This window comes from Acipenser ruthenus, chromosome 2 (assembly GCF_902713425.1).
Source record: "Acipenser ruthenus chromosome 2, fAciRut3.2 maternal haplotype, whole genome shotgun sequence".
NCBI classification, from domain to species: domain Eukaryota; kingdom Metazoa; phylum Chordata; class Actinopteri; order Acipenseriformes; family Acipenseridae; genus Acipenser; species Acipenser ruthenus.
The window spans coordinates 839,205-856,199 of record NC_081190.1 but is presented as its reverse complement, the minus strand read 5'-3'; the positions used below and the strand labels follow the sequence as shown (position 1 = coordinate 856,199).

General features: G+C 44.8%; 1 protein-coding gene across 1 annotated transcript in view; it reads left to right on the top strand.

The window, feature by feature from the left end:
• LOC117404057 (nucleolar protein 6) overlaps window positions 1-16,995 on the top strand; it is a 48,384-nt gene that overhangs the window by 15,460 nt on the left and 15,929 nt on the right. Inside the window, exons 14-20 of the mRNA XM_058985798.1 lie at window positions 2,398-2,546; window positions 3,076-3,151; window positions 5,395-5,535; window positions 5,614-5,731; window positions 6,042-6,196; window positions 11,712-11,875; window positions 12,147-12,299. Of these exons, the coding sequence (XP_058841781.1) occupies window positions 2,398-2,546; window positions 3,076-3,151; window positions 5,395-5,535; window positions 5,614-5,731; window positions 6,042-6,196; window positions 11,712-11,875; window positions 12,147-12,299 (956 nt within the window). The remainder of the gene's footprint in view (window positions 1-2,397; window positions 2,547-3,075; window positions 3,152-5,394; window positions 5,536-5,613; window positions 5,732-6,041; window positions 6,197-11,711; window positions 11,876-12,146; window positions 12,300-16,995) is intronic.

The following is a 16,995-nucleotide window of genomic DNA, read 5'->3' as shown; positions in this document are numbered from 1 at the left end:
GGAGGATTGATACAGTGTTGTAGGTGCAGCTAGCTGAGTGTCATCTAGTCTCCACTGACTCAGGGGGAGTGATACAGTTTTGTAATGCAGCTAGCTGAGTGTGATCTAGTCTCCACTGACTCAGGGGGAGTGATACAGTGTTGTAGGTGCAGCTAGCTGAGTGTGATCTAGTCTCCACTGACTCAGGGGGAGTGATACAGTGTTGTAATGCAGCTAGCTGAGTGTGATCTAGTCTCCACTGACTCAGGGGGAGTGATACAGTGTTGTAGGTGCAGCTTGCTGAGTGTGATCTAGTCTCCACTGACTCAGGGGGAGTGATACAGTGTTGTAATGCAGCTTGCTGAGTGTGATCTAGTCTCCACTGACTCAGGGGGAGTGATACAGTGTTGTAATGTAGCTTGCTGAGTGTGATCTAGTCTCCACTGACTCAGGGGGAGTGATACAGTGTTGTAGGTGCAGCTAGCTGAGTGTGATCTAGTCTCCACTGACTCAGGGGGAGTGATACAGTGTTGTAATGCAGCTAGCTGAGTGTGATCTAGTCTCCACTGACTCAGGGGGAGTGATACAGTGTTGTAATGCAGCTAGCTGAGTGTGATCTAGTCTCCACTGACTCAGGGGGAGTGATACAGTGTTGTAATGCAGCTAGCTGAGTGTGATCTAGTCTCCACTGACTCGGGGAGTGATACAGTGTTGTACTGCAGCTTGCTGAGTGTGATCTAGTCTCCACTGACTCAGGGTGAGTGATGCAGTGTTGTAATGCAGCTAGCTGAGTGTGATCTCGTCTCCACTGACTCAGGGGGAGTGATACAGTGTTGTAATGCAGCTTGCTGAGTGTGATCTAGTCTCCACTGACTCAGGGGGAGTGATACAGTGTTGTAGGTGCAGCTAGCTGAGTGTGATCTAGTCTCCACTGACTCAGGGGGAGTGATACAGTGCTGTAATGCAGCTAGCTGAGTGTGATCTAGTCTCCACTGACTCAGGGGGAGTGATACAGTGTTGTAATGCAGCTAGCTGAGTGTGATCTAGTCTCCACTGACTCAGGGGGAGTGATACAGTGTTGTAGGTGCAGCTAGCTGAGTGTGATCTAGTCTCCACTGACTCAGGGGGAGAGATACAGTGTTGTAGGTGCAGCTAGCTGAGTGTGATCTAGTCTCCACTGACTCAGGGGGAGTGATACAGTGTTGTAATGCAGCTAGCTGAGTGTGATCTAGTCTCCACTGACTCAGGGGGAGAGATACAGTGTTGTAGGTGCAGCTAGCTGAGTGTGATCTAGTCTCCACTGACTCAAGGGGAGTGATACAGTGTTGTAATGCAGCTAGCTGAGTGTGATCTAGTCTCCACTGACTCAGGGGGATTGATACAGTGTTGTAATGCAGCTAGCTGAGTGTGATCTAGTCTCCACTGACTCAGGGGGAGTGATACAGTGTTGTAGCTGCAGCTAGCTGAGTGTGATCTAGTCTCCACTGACTCAGGGGGAGTGATACAGTGTTGTAATGCAGCTAGCTGAGTGTGATCTAGTCTCCACTGACTCAGGGGGAGTGATACAGTGCTGTAATGTAGCTTGCTGAGTGTGATCTAGTCTCCACTGACTCAGGGGGAGTGATACAGTGTTGTAGGTGCAGCTAGCTGAGTGTGATCTAGTCTCCACTGACTCGGGGGGAGTGATACAGTGTTGTAATGCAGCTAGCTGAGTGTGATCTAGTCTCCACTGACTCAGGGGGAGTGATACAGTGTTGTAATGCAGCTAGCTGAGTGTGATCTAGTCTCCACTGACTCAGGGGGAGTGATACAGTGTTGTAATGCAGCTAGCTGAGTGTGATCTAGTCTCCACTGACTCGGGGAGTGATACAGTGTTGTACTGCAGCTTGCTGAGTGTGATCTAGTCTCCACTGACTCAGGGGGAGTGATACAGTGTTGTAATGCAGCTAGCTGAGTGTGATCTCGTCTCCACTGACTCAGGGGGAGTGATACAGTGTTGTAGGTGCAGCTTGCTGAGTGTGATCTAGTCTCCACTGACTCAGGGGGAGTGATACAGTGTTGTAGGTGCAGCTAGCTGAGTGTGATCTAGTCTCCACTGACTCAGGGGGAGTGATACAGTGTTGTAGGTGCAGCTAGCTGAGTGTGATCTAGTCTCCACTGACTCAGGGGGATTGATACAGTGTTGTAATGCAGCTAGCTGAGTGTGATCTAGTCTCCACTGACTCAGGAGGATTGATACAGTGTTGTAGGTGCAGCTAGCTGAGTGTGATCTAGTCTCCACTGACTCAGGGGGATTGATACAGTGTTGTAATGCAGCTAGCTGAGTGTCATCTAGTCTCCACTGACTCAGGGGGAGTGATACAGTGTTGTAATGCAGCTAGCTGATCCTGTTTGTTGTTCCCGTTCTCGTCCTCACAGGCGCTGGAGTTCCGTAAGCTCTGGGGTGAGAGGGCGGAGCTGCGGCGCTTCCAGGACGGCTCGATCTGCGAGGCTGTGGTGTGGCAGGGGGGATCTGCGTTCCAGAAGAGGCTGATCCCGGAGCAGATCATCAAGCACCTGCTGCAGCTGTACGTGTCGACCTCTATTTCTTCCTCTTATTTGTCAGTCTCACCAGGCGCTGCCATTGAGACCCTGTTTACAAGAAAGACCTGGGCAAGAGAATGAAACTGTATGCTGTGTATGGAATTGCATTACAATGTATACCAATGATTGCATAGGGAGCTATATGATACAAGCCCACATCCACTCCAGAGGAGTTGAGAGTGGGTGAAAATCAGCTTGTATCTGACACAGAATTGTGACGTAATTAGCACGATGCAAGCCGTCTTACACAAACTAATACAAAGCAATTTCAGATGGCATCGACGTCACATTGAACACATGCTCCCCTTCTGTGAAGTTTTCCCTTTTAACAAAATAGTCCACCATTTAATAATGTCTTGTCTTGCAACACACATTACAAAGTAACCCATCAAGACAGTCCCATGTATTGTACACATGAGGAGCTGCATCTCCTCCGTGACGCCTCTGCTCTTGTACGACAGCCTGTGCTCACAGCTCAGCATTGCTAACCCTGCACTCTCTTCATGTTTGCAGACATGCAAATATCCCAGAGTCCTCGGTGCGCTACGTGGGGGCGCTGCTTGATGAGGTCATCAAGGTGGGACGAGAGGTAAGGAGGTGATGATTAAACAGGCGAGTGGGATTGTGAGCACACTGCTCTCAGGACTGTGACAGTGTTGGGTGATACCTGGGCTGAGGTGTGCTAATAGGTTTACGCGAATGTAGAGGCCTAAGTGCGTATCCTAGCAACGTGCTGATGTTGTTTATCTACCGTAATAACACTAAAAGAAGCGCACTCCAGGTTTAATGCAAACCGGCAACTGGAGACTTCAAACTGGGTTCTAATTTGATGCACAGATTCACCAATATGCAATCGAAGCTCGAGAAATTTAAGGACAGATGATCAATAATCAATACGGGAGGGAGGGAGGGCTTTTTCTTTCAGAGCCCCTAAGCTATGGAAAGCTCTACCTCCATGTGTTGGAGAAGCTGGGTCTGTGGGGATTTTTAAGTCTAAACTTAAAACACATTTTTATAAAATGGCATTTTTATCTTCGTGGTTTTAATGAAACATAATTGCAAGCTTTTAATGGTATTTTTTTTATTATTATTTGTATTTTATTGTATTTTTATGGATTTATGTACAGCGCCTTGTGGTACTTCGTATGAAAGGCGCTATATAAATTAAATAATATAAATAAATAATATAAATAAATGTATCGATTTAATTGTTGCACCACTATAGAATTATGAGGCGAGTGATGCTGCAGTTTGGAATGTGGGTATCAAATCCTGTTGCCCGCAGTACTGCTACACGCCTCATAGAGGGCAGTGTAACACAGGACATCCTGAAAATTCTGTTTCCACTGCGGCACTTTTACTAGAACAAAAGAAAATTCATAAACAAGAGGAGGCCATTTGACCCTTTACTAGATAACCCATTCCAAACCCGAAACACTGTGTGAGGAAGTGACTCCTACCCTCTGTCCTGAGTCCATTTCATTTCCAACTGTGTCATCTGGTCCTGGTTTCTGTGCTGCGCTCTAACTATGACCCTTCTTCTGTTGTAAGTGTGTGTCCATTGGAAAGCTGTTGCCAGTGCAGGGATGGAAATAAGAGCCGTTGCATAGCAGTTTGATCCATTCCTGGTTTTACTAGGAGTCTTTAACCCTTTGCGGTCCGACATTACAATTTTCCCTTTCCGGTCCAATGCAGGACCCTGTCCGACATCATCAAAAAGACGTAAAACACAGGTCTCTTTCTCTACTTTCCGGAAAAAGCCGAGAAAGGCATTCAATGGCAGAGTGAGACCGATAGGAGCCGAGAGAAGCCGAAAAAAATAAATAAATAAAAAAAGGGGTGTATCTCATGAATGCAGACAGCCCCGGGACCACAGACACAACACGGCCATAAACAAACAAGATAGCTGCTTCTGCATCCAGCGCTCAAACAATATCACGGACATTTGCAGAGCTTTTTGAGATGTTATAGTAAAAAAATAATGACTTGGATCGCATTATTGAGGAGTTTGGTGATAAAACGAGCGATCAGGAGATGATTTATCGGTATACACGACTATGAAGAGGTATGAGAAAAATACAGCGAAGAAGGGGTGGGGCGGGGCTGTTGATATGCAGTGCATTTTAAACCTGTTTTACTGTGGGAAAAAAAATACCTTTAAACAGCGCGTCTAAAATAAACTGCATGTGTGAAAATAAATTGGACCTAAAGGGTTAATAAGACTCACCTGAGCTTGGAACGCTATGACTATATTGTGTCATTTAAGCAGAAGTTTTTGAGCAGGGGTACAATTAGCATGTCTGATTTTATCAGACAGGTTTGTGCTTTTTCAATAGAAATGAGGAAACAGCTTCTGAAGCGATAACATCTTGTGAGAAACAAAGACGGGACCGAAGTTATACCAGTTAATCCGCGTAGGTGTGAAATGTCTGTGCAGAGTTGAAAAGCCTTACGTTAAACAGGAAAATCACACAATGTTCAGAAACAGAGCTTCAATAATTTCTCACTTCTTTACCATTTAAAGGGCACATAATATGAGTTCAATGTATATAAAACCTTACAAGGTGCATTCAGCTAAAAGCTACAGTAGTTACAATCAACCCCTTTATTAATGCAATGTTGTCAGTCTAGTGTACTTTTATCAGAGTAAAATATATTTTTGGTTACAAGATGGCATTCATTTTTGTTTTTCAAATGTAGTCCCTGATGGCAGATTTGATGAAGCATTGATGAGCGGTATGTCTGAGGATGACTAAAATAATGGTTAGTCACTGCGGTGTGCTGTGACCTGGCGCCGCTCTTGAAGGTGCATTTGCTGTGTTCTCCCTGTAGGGCGGCAGCACTGGGGAGGAGGCGAGTGTGCAGGTGATCCAGTCCTACGATGACCTGAGCCGCAAGCTGTGGAACCTGGATGGGCTGCCCCTGACGGTGACCTCGGTACAGGGGGCTCACCCCGCGCTGCGCTACACCCAGGTCAGTGCCCTCACATACGAGGGGGGGCGGCAAGCACGAGGACTTTCTGTTCAAGTAACGTACGCTCCCTCTCTGCAGGTGTTTCCTCCTGTCCCGATGAAGCCTGACTACTCCTTTTTCCGGGTGGAGAAATCCCACCGCTCCCTACTGCCCCTGGAAGGGAAGCCCTGCCCTGCATACGTCCCGGCGATCAAGGGTAACCCTGTCTCTGTCTGCATCTGTATCCAGTTCAGTTTGTCTTTGTTGGCATGACGTGTTTTATTAAGTTAAGGCATCATCTTTCATCATTTTAACTCTCTGCCAGGTCCCCCTCCCTCTCTGTCTGTTTGTTTGTTTCTTTCCCTCCCTCTGATTGCTACTGTTTGTTTTTGTTTGTTGCAGTGATTTGCCTCTCTTCCTCTCTGCCCCCCTGTATCAGAGGTGTCTTGACTTGCCTCCCCCCTGTCTCTCTTGCAGTGGTTTTCCCCACACACTCATAATGATATTTTGACGTCCCTCTTTCGCAGTGATTTGCCACATGGAGGGCAGTGGGAAGTGGCCCCAGGACCGGGAGGCGATCCGGCACATCAAGGCTGCCTTCCACATCCGCCTGGGAGAGCTCCTGGGACAGCAGCACCGACTCATCTGCCGACCCGCACCCACGCACCTCGACGTCTACAAGGTAGGGCCCTGCGTGCGTCCCAAGTGAGGGCACGGCCCACTCGCTGGGGCGGCGAGGGGTGTGGAGCACCTGCCTGGTAGGCAAGCGGAAATGCTTATTGATGGGTTAAGGAGTGACAAACTAGGATTCACCCTTGGAAAGAGTAGAGCCTTCAACAGGGTTTTCGATTCGTATTAAAGTGTATTGCTAAGGTAGTAGGGGACACCGATCTCATCGTGGTGCGTAGTGCTGATGGGGGAGAGACACCCACTGGGACATTTTTTTAAATTTTTTAAATTTTTTTTTTATTTTTTAATTTAGTCGTTGCCTATTATTTTCTCCCAATTTGGAATGGTCAATTATTTTTTAAGCTCAGCTCACCGCTACCACCCTTGTGCTGACTCGGGAGGGTAAAGACAAACGCATCCTGTCCTCCGAAGCGTGTGCTGTCAGCCGACCGCTTTTTTTCACACTGCAGACTCACCATGCAGCCACCCAAGAGCTACAGCGTCGGAGGACAACGCAGCTCTCAGGCAGCTTACAGGCAAGCCCGCAGGCACCCGGCCAGACTACAGGGATGGCTGGTGTGCGGTGAGCCGAGGACAACCTGGCCGACCTAACCCTCCCCCTCCCTCCCGGCGATGCTCGGCCAATTGTGCTCCGCCCCCTGGGAGCTCCCATCCACGGTCGGCAGTGGAATAGCCTGGACTCGAACCGGCGACGTCCAGGCTATAGAGCGCATCCTGCACTCCACGTGGAGCGCCTCTACCGGATGCGCCACTCGGGAGCTCCAGGGAAATTCTTGAAGAGAGATTAAAATGGTGCATTCTGGTGCAGTTGTGGATGTGCTAGACTAGTTGTGGTGTGCTTGTAGTGTCTGATAGAGCTTTATTTCAGCACTGCTCATAGCAAGGCAAGAGCAACAAGAAGAACAATGCTTTTGGAGCATCAAGCCCCTTGCAATACAAGACTGTTTGGCTGAAAGTGTGTGTGGAATTGGAGACCACGCCTTTAACTGTGTACAGCTGGGAATCGGTGCTGCGGCTCCCATACGCAGTGTTAGTCAAGTCCTGACCTGTCAAATCAGCTGCATTACCTAAATATTTAGTTTTTCTCTCAGCAGTACACTTCCTAATTACAGTTCCAAGTATTTCTATGCGTTCTGATTTCACCTTTCTGGTCCGTTTTAGAATCATTTTCCCTGCAACAGCTGACCCTGCTGTAGTACAACTAGGGAATCTGCTGTGTGATTAAATCATCCTTAAACTCCTGATGGACTCAAAACATTACAGCACTTCATTCAATTGATTTTCTTTAAGTTTTCAGATCATTTTGTTAATGGCACGACATGTGCAACACTGTATTTTTATTTGTGTTTTTCGCTGTTCTTGTTCTAAATTTCTTCAATGCAGCTGTTCATTTTAAGCATTTTTTTTACACAACAGCAGTACTCGCACGTTTGATCACCATCACAACTGCTGCATGAAACTGGGGTTCCCATACTCTGCTGGTGTGAATACAGCACCTCTCTGCACTGCAGCATGTGTATATCTGCTGCATGAAACTGGGGTTCCCATACTCTGCTGGTGTGAATACAGCACCTCTCTGCACTGCAGCATGTGTATATCAGCTGGAAAGGGCTCCCCTGATATCCCATCATGCCTTTCTTCTAAAAGGCATACAGCCTCTATACATGAATCCTCAATATCTCAAACAAGCACCTGGGTACATATTTTTATGAAATCACAACAAAGGGAATTTGCTTTTGTTTTTTGTTGTCTTCCCCGTGGTGCATATGTATATTTATTATGTACTATATTTCGCCTTACAGTACGACAATACGACAAAACATGGACTGAATGATAATACCTAAAAATAATCCTAATATTTTTAATAAAGTAGCCGACGCAAATATAGTATTAGGCGGTGGATCACCTCCTGTGAACAACAGCACAACAATCATTTTCAGCAAGTCCCTGTGCGTAGCATTACAATGCAAACCAGTATGTGAGCAGCATAGACATGCCCCTGATGGGATCTGGGGACACTGTACTCCATGAGCGAGTGTCTTACCTGTGAAAGAGCCAGGCTCCTATCATCATCATCATCATCATCATCCTCATCCTCATCCTCATCCTCCTCATCATCATCATCATCATCATCCTCATCATCATCATCCTCATCATCATCATCCTCATCATCCTCATCCTCATCATCCTCATCCTCATCATCCTCATCATCATCATCCTCATCATCATCATCCTCATCATCATCATCATCATCATCATCATCATCATCATCATCATCAATTCCGTAACGGCACCGCAGCACACCACACTGCCCGTTACTATCACAGCTTGAGAGAGATTTTCAAACAAACAATGCTTGAATTGTATTCGCTGGTAAAAAGAACCATGTAAGTATTAGAACATAAGAACATAAGAAAGTTTACAAACGAGAGGAGGCCATTCAGCCCATCTTGCTCGTTTGGTTGTTAGTAGCTTATTGATCCCAGAATCTCATCAAGCAGCTTCTTGAAGGATCCCATGGTGTCAGCTTCAACAACATTACTGGGGAGTTGGTTCCAGACCCTCACAATTCTCTGTGTAAAAAAGTGCCTCCTATTTTCTGTTCTGAATGCCCCTTTATCTAATCTCCATTTGTGACCCCTGGTCCTTTTTTCTTTTTTCAAGTCAAAGAAGTCCCCCGGGTTGACATTGTCTATACCCTTTAGGATTTTGAATGTTTGAATCAGATCGCCGCGTAGTCTTCTTTGTTCAAGACTGAATAGATTCAATTCTTTTAGCCTGTCTGCATACGACATGCCTTTTAAACCCGGGATAATTCTGGTTGCTCTTCTTTGCACTCTTTCTAGAGCAGCAATATCCTTTTTGTAACGAGGTGACCAGAACTGAACACAATATTCTAGGTGAGGTCTTACTAATGCATTGTAGAGTTTTAACATTACTTCCCTTGATTTAAATTCAACACTTCTCACAATATATCCAAGCATCTTGTTAGCCTTTTTTATAGCTTCCCCACATTGTCTAGATGAAGACATTTCTGAGTCAACATAAACTCCTAGGTCTTTTTCATAGTTCCCTTCTTCAATTTCACTATCTCCCATCTGATATTTGTAATGCACATTTTTACTGCCCGCATGCAATACTTTACACTTTTCTCTATTAAATTTCATTTGCCATGTGTCTGCCCAATTTTGAATGCTGTCTAGATCATTTTGAATGACCTTTGCTGCTTCAACAGTGTCTGCCACTCCTCCTATTTTTGTGTCGTCTGCAAATTTAACGAGTTTGCTTACTATATCAGAGTCTAAATCATTAATGTAGATTAGGAATAGCAGAGGACCTAATACTGATCCCTGTGGTACACCACTGGTTACCTCACTCCATTTTGAGGTTTCTCCTCTAATCAGTACTTTCTGTTTTCTACCTGTTAACCAATCCCTAATCCATGTGCATGCATTTCCTTGAATCCCTACTGCGTTCAGTTTGAGAATTAATCTTTTATGCGGGACTTTGTCAAAAGCTTTCTGGAAATCTAAATAAACCATGTCGTATGCTTTGCAGTTATCCATTTTCAATGTTGCATCCTCAAAAAAGTCAAGCAGGTTAGTTAGACACGATCTCCCTTTCCTAAAACCATGCTGGCTGTCTCCCAGGATATTGTTACCATATAAGTAATTTTCCATTTTGGATCTTATTATAGTTTCCATAAGTTTACATATAATAGAAGTCAGGCTTATTGGTCTGTAGTTACCTGGTTCGGTTTTGTCTCCCTTTTTGTGGATTGGTATTACATTTGCTATTTTCCAGTCTGTTGGTACAACCCCTGTGTCAAGAGACTGTTGCATGATCTTGGTTAGCGGTTTGTAAATAACTTCTTTCATTTCTTTGAGTACTATTGGGAGGATCTCATCCGGCCCAGGGGATTTGTTTATTTTAAGAGCTCCTAGTCCCTTTAACACTTCTGCCTCTGTTATGCTAAAGTTATTTAAAATTGGATAGGAACAGGTTGACATGTGGGGATGTTGTCCGTGTCCTCCTTTGTAAAAACCTGTGAAAAGTAATCATGTAATATATTTGCTATTTTTTTTTCTTCATCTATGATTTTGCCATTTGTGTCTCTTAGACATTTAACCTCCTCTTTGAATGTTCTCTTGCTGTTGTAATATTGGAAAAACATTTTGGAATTGGTTTTAGCCCCCTTAGCAATATTGATTTCTATCTCTCTCTTGGCCTTTCTAACTTCCCTTTTGACTTGTGTTTGCAGTTCCAAGTACTCTTTCTGTGTGCTTTGTTTTTGGTCCCTTTTAAACGCTCTGTAAAGAGCCTTTTTTCGCTGAATATTTTTTTTAATTGATCTATTAAACCATTTTGGCCATTTTGTTTTAGATTTAGATTTGTCTACTTTTGGGATGTAATTGTTTTGTGCCTCTAGTACTACATTTTTAAAAAACAGCCACCCTTTTTCTGTGGATGTTTTCTCTATTTTACTCCAATCTACTTCTGTTAGTCTCTGTTTCATACCTTTGTAGTTTGCTTTTCTAAAATTGTAAACCTTAGCTTTAGTCATTACTTTTGGGGTTTTAAAAAATATAGGAAGCAGTCATTTGTCATTTCCACCATTTCAATTTCGTCCGTCGTGCCTCCCATTGGGTTTTCCCATTTTATACAGGGGAAGTTGAAATCCCCCATTAGTATGGCTTCTCCTTTTCTACACGCATTTCGAATGTCATTGTATAACAGATTATTTTGCTCAGCGTCTGAATTTGGCGGTCTATACCGTGATCCTGTTATTATGCCCTTTGAATTTGTGTCCATTATTCTGACCCATATTGATTCTGCATTGTTTTCTTTGTCCTGATTTAACACCTGGGCTTCAAGGCTATTTCTTATGTATAGCGCTACCCCTCCGCCTCTTCTGTCCTGCCTGTCTTTCCTATATAGTGTGTACCCACTAATATCATATTCATCTCCATCACTCTCAGACAACCAAGTTTCTGTAACACCTATCACGTCGTAGTTACTTGTTAGTGCAGTAGCTTCAAGTTCTAACATTTTGTTTCTGAGACTTCTAGCATTAAGATAAATACATTTAATAGTGGTCTTACCTGAGTTGTTGCCCTTGTTTTGATGTGGTCTCCCTTCTGTTTTTTTGTTTTCTCCCCCCTTCCTTTCTAGTTTAAATGCTTCTGTACCGCCTGAAGGATCCTTTCTCCGAGTAGATTGGTTCCCTTTCTGTTTAAGTGCAGTCCGTCCCACCTGTATAGATAGTCCTTAGTTTATTAAGTGTATTATTCCTGGGAGAACTGTAATACGGAAATAAGACTCCCATTGCATAGAAATTTGATCCATTCCTGGCTTCACTATGAGTTTAATAAGACTCACCTGAGCTTGTTACCTGTACGCTGTGTCTAGTCAAGCTCGTATTAAAACCTAGCGTGAGTGAATCTGCTATGCAGTAGGAGCCCGTCCCTGGTACTAATGCCCTTGTGTTTTCTCTCTCTGTGTTGCAGGACGGGCTGGTGTTCCGGGTGCAGGTGGCCTATCACCGGGAGCTACAAATCCTGAGGGAGACGATGACTCCCGAGGGGATGGTGCGTTACCGTGACAACGAGGAGGCCCTGCGGCTTGAGCTGGAGACGGTGCACCGGCCCTACCTCACCAGCACACTGCACGGGTACGCAGCCAACACCAGGGGGAGCTCTAACACAGCTATTCTCAACAACATAGAAACTGTTGAAGATTAATAGAGAACAATGCTTTTCCCCTTTATACTGTGCATGTATTGTAGTTTGCTCTGTTTATCAATATGCTTTACCTTGCCTCTCTCTTTACAGTGCTGACCTATTCTTTACCATGCTTTCACTATGCTTTATCACTCTTTGCGGTGCTTTTTCTATGGGAATCGTTTACAAGTGTGTGTGTGTGTGCCCGTGTCTCTGCTCCAGGCTCCAGCAGCAGCACTCTGTGTTTGGTGCCACGGCCCGACTGGCGAAGCGCTGGGTCGGTGCGCACCTCCTGAGCGCCAGCCTGAGCGAGGAGAGCGTGGACCTGCTGGCAGCATCTCTGTTCCTGCAGCCTGCGCCACACACAGCGCCCAGGTAACAGGGCATAGGCGGACGGGGGGGGGGTGCCACACTGCTACCATCTGATCGTGATCAGTGCTCATGCTTCCACACAGGAACACTTTTTGCTGTGTAGTAATCTGGCCGTAGAGGCGTCTGCAGAACAGCCTCTTTTTGAGATGGATTACAAACAGTGAGGCAGCATTCCTTTGCATGAGTTGGAGCAGAACATGGGCAAAAATGCAGCGATTTGTGCTGAGGATTGTGCAAAATAAACAATGCAGGCAGTCTTCACTTCCATTTAAAGTAGGAGGCTAGAAATCCTAAGTAGAAAGCAGGGGGGTGTGGGGGTCGGGGTGTGGGGGTCCTCCCCCTGCGGGGTGTGGGGGTGCAGGGGGGTATGGGGGTCCTCCGCCATTGGGGGTGCAGGGGCCAACACCCCCCCACCGAAAACCAATTTCAGGGTTTTGCAGGGGTCTAAAACTGCATATCCTGGGCCTAAATATGTGCCTTGATAGGACCCCAAAAATCCAAATAAGCGTGTAACTTTTTGTTTGTTTTTTATGATTGCAGGTGTCCAGATTTAAAGAGCGAGTAAAAGTGACTTATAGTGTCTATGAAAAGAAATGACAAAATAACCTATTTATATTAGAAGCTTAAAACCACAAACTTGTCTTAACACACAGTACATGTCAAAGTAAGTAAAGTCCTTTACAATAATTTTTTGCAATAATTTTACACACAGAAAAAAAGCGTGGAAAGACAGAGAAATGATATTTCAGGCACAAAAACACACAGTGTCACATTATATAGATACCATAATACCAGGTGAGCCAGAAGAGAACAGTGAAGCAATTTCTAAATTATAGATCTAAGATAAGCAGTATTAATTGGTAGTAAATTTGAATACAGAAAATGTAAGCCGTGTTTTGTTTTCTATTTTTTCATGTATTTCATTTTTTCAGACCAATTCTCAGTTTCTGAAAACATTCATGGAACCACCAGTCCTTCCGTGTATTTTTAGTTTTCCGGGATTCGGAGTGTACATACGATCCCGTGACGCCGCTTCTCATTAAATACAGAGTGCGAGAATGCGCAAGAGCATTAATAAATCAATTATAATAAATAAATCAAAATGTGTTTGCAAGAACTGCCATTTCAAACGCTGTTTATTTTACAGTTTTCAGAAGTTCGTTTCTGTTGCAGTTTCTGTAAGCATTAATGCGATTTCTACAGCAAGTTGTATTTTTTCTTTTGTTTTTTTTAAATTCTGTTAACTGTTGCTTGATTCAAATAAATACAAATAACAATAAGTAATGAATTGGCATTTACTTGAACAATGTAGCTTGAAAGTAAAAGTCCAGTACATAAATATCAAGTAATACGTATATGAAATAGGAGGCTGTGTGGTCCAGTGGTTAAAGAAAAGGGCTTGTAACCAGGAGGTCCCCACCTCAGCCACTGACTCATTGTGTGACCCTGAGCAAGTCACTTAACCTCCTTGTGCTCCGTCTTTCGGGTGAGACGTAGTTGTAAATGACTCTACAGCTGATGCATAGTTCACACACCCTAGTCGCTCTGTAAGTCGCCTTGGATAAAGGCGTCTGCTAAATAAACAAATAATAATAATGAAATGGAAAAACATGGAAATGACTTCTCAAATGGAAAGAGTAGTGTTGAAATGGAAAATTGCACACAAATGGTTTTGGATATTTCTTAATCATTTTTATTAATGCAGATTGGCACAAAGCAACACAAGCTTCCCCCCTTCCTTGGGAGATTAGCATGAGCGATAGGAAATCTGGAGAAGATTCCTCCCTTCCTTGGGAGATTAGCATGAGCGATAGGAAATCTGGAGAAGCTTCCTCCCTTCCTTGGGAGATTAGCATGAGCGATAGGAAATCTGGAGAAGATTCCTCCCTTCCTTGGGAGATTAGCATGAGCGATAGGAAATCTGGAGAAGATTCCCCCCTTCCTTGGGAGATTAGCATGAGCGATAGGAAATCTGGAGAAGCTTCCCCCCTTCCTTGGGAGATTAGCATGAGCGATAGGAAATCTGGAGAAGATTCCTCCCTTCCTTGGGAGATTAGCATGAGCGATAGGAAATCTGGAGAAGCTTCCCCCCTTCCTTGGGAGATTAGCATGAGCGATAGGAAATCTGGAGAAGATTCCTCCCTTCCTTGGGAGATTAGCATGAGCGATAGGAAATCTGGAGAATCTTCCCCCCCTTCCTTGGGAGATTAGCATGAGCGATAGGAAATCTGGAGAAGATTCCTCCCTTCCTTGGGAGATTAGCATGAGCGATAGGAAATCTGGAGAAGCTTCCCTCCTTCCTTGGGAGATTAGCATGAGCGATAGGAAATCTGGAGAAGATTCCTCCCTTCCTTGGGAGATTAGCATGAGCGATAGGAAATCTGGAGAATCTTCCCTCCCTTCCTTGGGAGATTAGCATGAGCGATAGGAAATCTGGAGAAGATTCCTCCCTTCCTTGGGAGATTAGCATGAGCGATAGGAAATCTGGAGAAGATTCCTCCCTTCCTTGGGAGATTAGCATGAGCGATAGGAAATCTGGAGAAGCTTCCCTCCTTCCTTGGGAGATTAGCATGAGCGATAGGAAATCTGGAGAAGATTCCTCCCTTCCTTGGGAGATTAGCATGAGCGATAGGAAATCTGGAGAATCTTCCCTCCCTTCCTTGGGAGATTAGCATGAGCGATAGGAAATCTGGAGAAGATTCCTCCCTTCCTTGGGAGATTAGCATGAGCGATAGGAAATCTGGAGAAGCTTCCCCCCTTCCTTGGGAGATTAGCATGAGCGATAGGAAATCTGGAGAATCTTCCCTCCCTTCCTTGGGAGATTAGCATGAGCGATAGGAAATCTGGAGAAGCTTCCCTCCTTCCTTGGGAGATTAGCATGAGCGATAGGAAATCTGGAGAAGATTCCTCCCTTCCTTGGGAGATTAGCATGAGCGATAGGAAATCTGGAGAATCTTCCCCCCCTTCCTTGGGAGATTAGCATGAGCGATAGGAAATCTGGAGAAGATTCCTCCCTTCCTTGGGAGATTAGCATGAGCGATAGGAAATCTGGAGAAGCTTCCCCCCTTCCTTGGGAGATTAGCATGAGCGATAGGAAATCTGGAGAAGATTCCTCCCTTCCTTGGGAGATTAGCATGAGCGATAGGAAATCTGGAGAATCTTCCCCCCCTTCCTTGGGAGATTAGCATGAGCGATAGGAAATCTGGAGAAGATTCCTCCCTTCCTTGGGAGATTAGCATGAGCGATAGGAAATCTGGAGAAGCTTCCCTCCTTCCTTGGGAGATTAGCATGAGCGATAGGAAATCTGGAGAAGATTCCTCCCTTCCTTGGGAGATTAGCATGAGCGATAGGAAATCTGGAGAATCTTCCCTCCCTTCCTTGGGAGATTAGCATGAGCGATAGGAAATCTGGAGAAGATTCCTCCCTTCCTTGGGAGATTAGCATGAGCGATAGGAAATCTGGAGAAGATTCCTCCCTTCCTTGGGAGATTAGCATGAGCGATAGGAAATCTGGAGAAGCTTCCCTCCTTCCTTGGGAGATTAGCATGAGCGATAGGAAATCTGGAGAAGATTCCTCCCTTCCTTGGGAGATTAGCATGAGCGATAGGAAATCTGGAGAATCTTCCCTCCCTTCCTTGGGAGATTAGCATGAGCGATAGGAAATCTGGAGAAGATTCCTCCCTTCCTTGGGAGATTAGCATGAGCGATAGGAAATCTGGAGAAGCTTCCCCCCTTCCTTGGGAGATTAGCATGAGCGATAGGAAATCTGGAGAATCTTCCCTCCCTTCCTTGGGAGATTAGCATGAGCGATAGGAAATCTGGAGAAGCTTCCCTCCTTCCTTGGGAGATTAGCATGAGCGATAGGAAATCTGGAGAAGCTTCCCTCCTTCCTTGGGAGATTAGCATGAGCGATAGGAAATCTGGAGAAGCTTCCCCTGCAAACAGGTGCTTGCAGTCTGTCTCATCTTACTAGCTATCTGTATTGAATTATAGTGCGACCGTTAATGTTCATGTAGGAAAAGGGTCAAAGCTGTTAACGTAGATTGTATTCAGTCCATTCAAGACTTCCAATATGTAATACTGTTGTAGCTCAGTATTGCCAGAGCGTGAGGCACTCGGATTGACGAGCCAACTATCCTATATACAGCTTGTGAGTGCGTAGGTGTAGAATGTTTCAAAGTGAAAGCAAAACCATGAATGCCTACAAAAGGAGTTATTTAAGCTACTGACAACAAGATTCAACAAGTCACAGATAACGACTGGTATGTACTGAAACACTAAAACAAAAAAGCGCTTTGTTTGTAATCAAAATGGCAAACTGGTTCGCTGGAAAAAAAAAAAAAGGTTTCAGTTTTTTACTGTGGAAATCTGGTACCCCTGGTTTCGATGGCAGTGAGAGCCTGTGCACTCAAAAAGAAGAGGCAACGTGTAAGCGTACAGCTACTGAACGTTTTCAATAAAAATGATCAGTCACAGTAAGATGTGCATTACTCGCCTCCACTGCCCTCTGTTTTCAATAAAAATGATCAATCACAGTAAGATGTGCATTACTCGCCTCCACTGTCCTCTGTTTTCTTGGGTATAAAGTGTAAATCGATGATTGATTTGATAACCGCTTCATCGTTCAGCCATCATCACCAACATCACTTGTAAGAAACTGACGGGTCCGTCGCGATTTCACGGTGTCCATGGAAACAGAA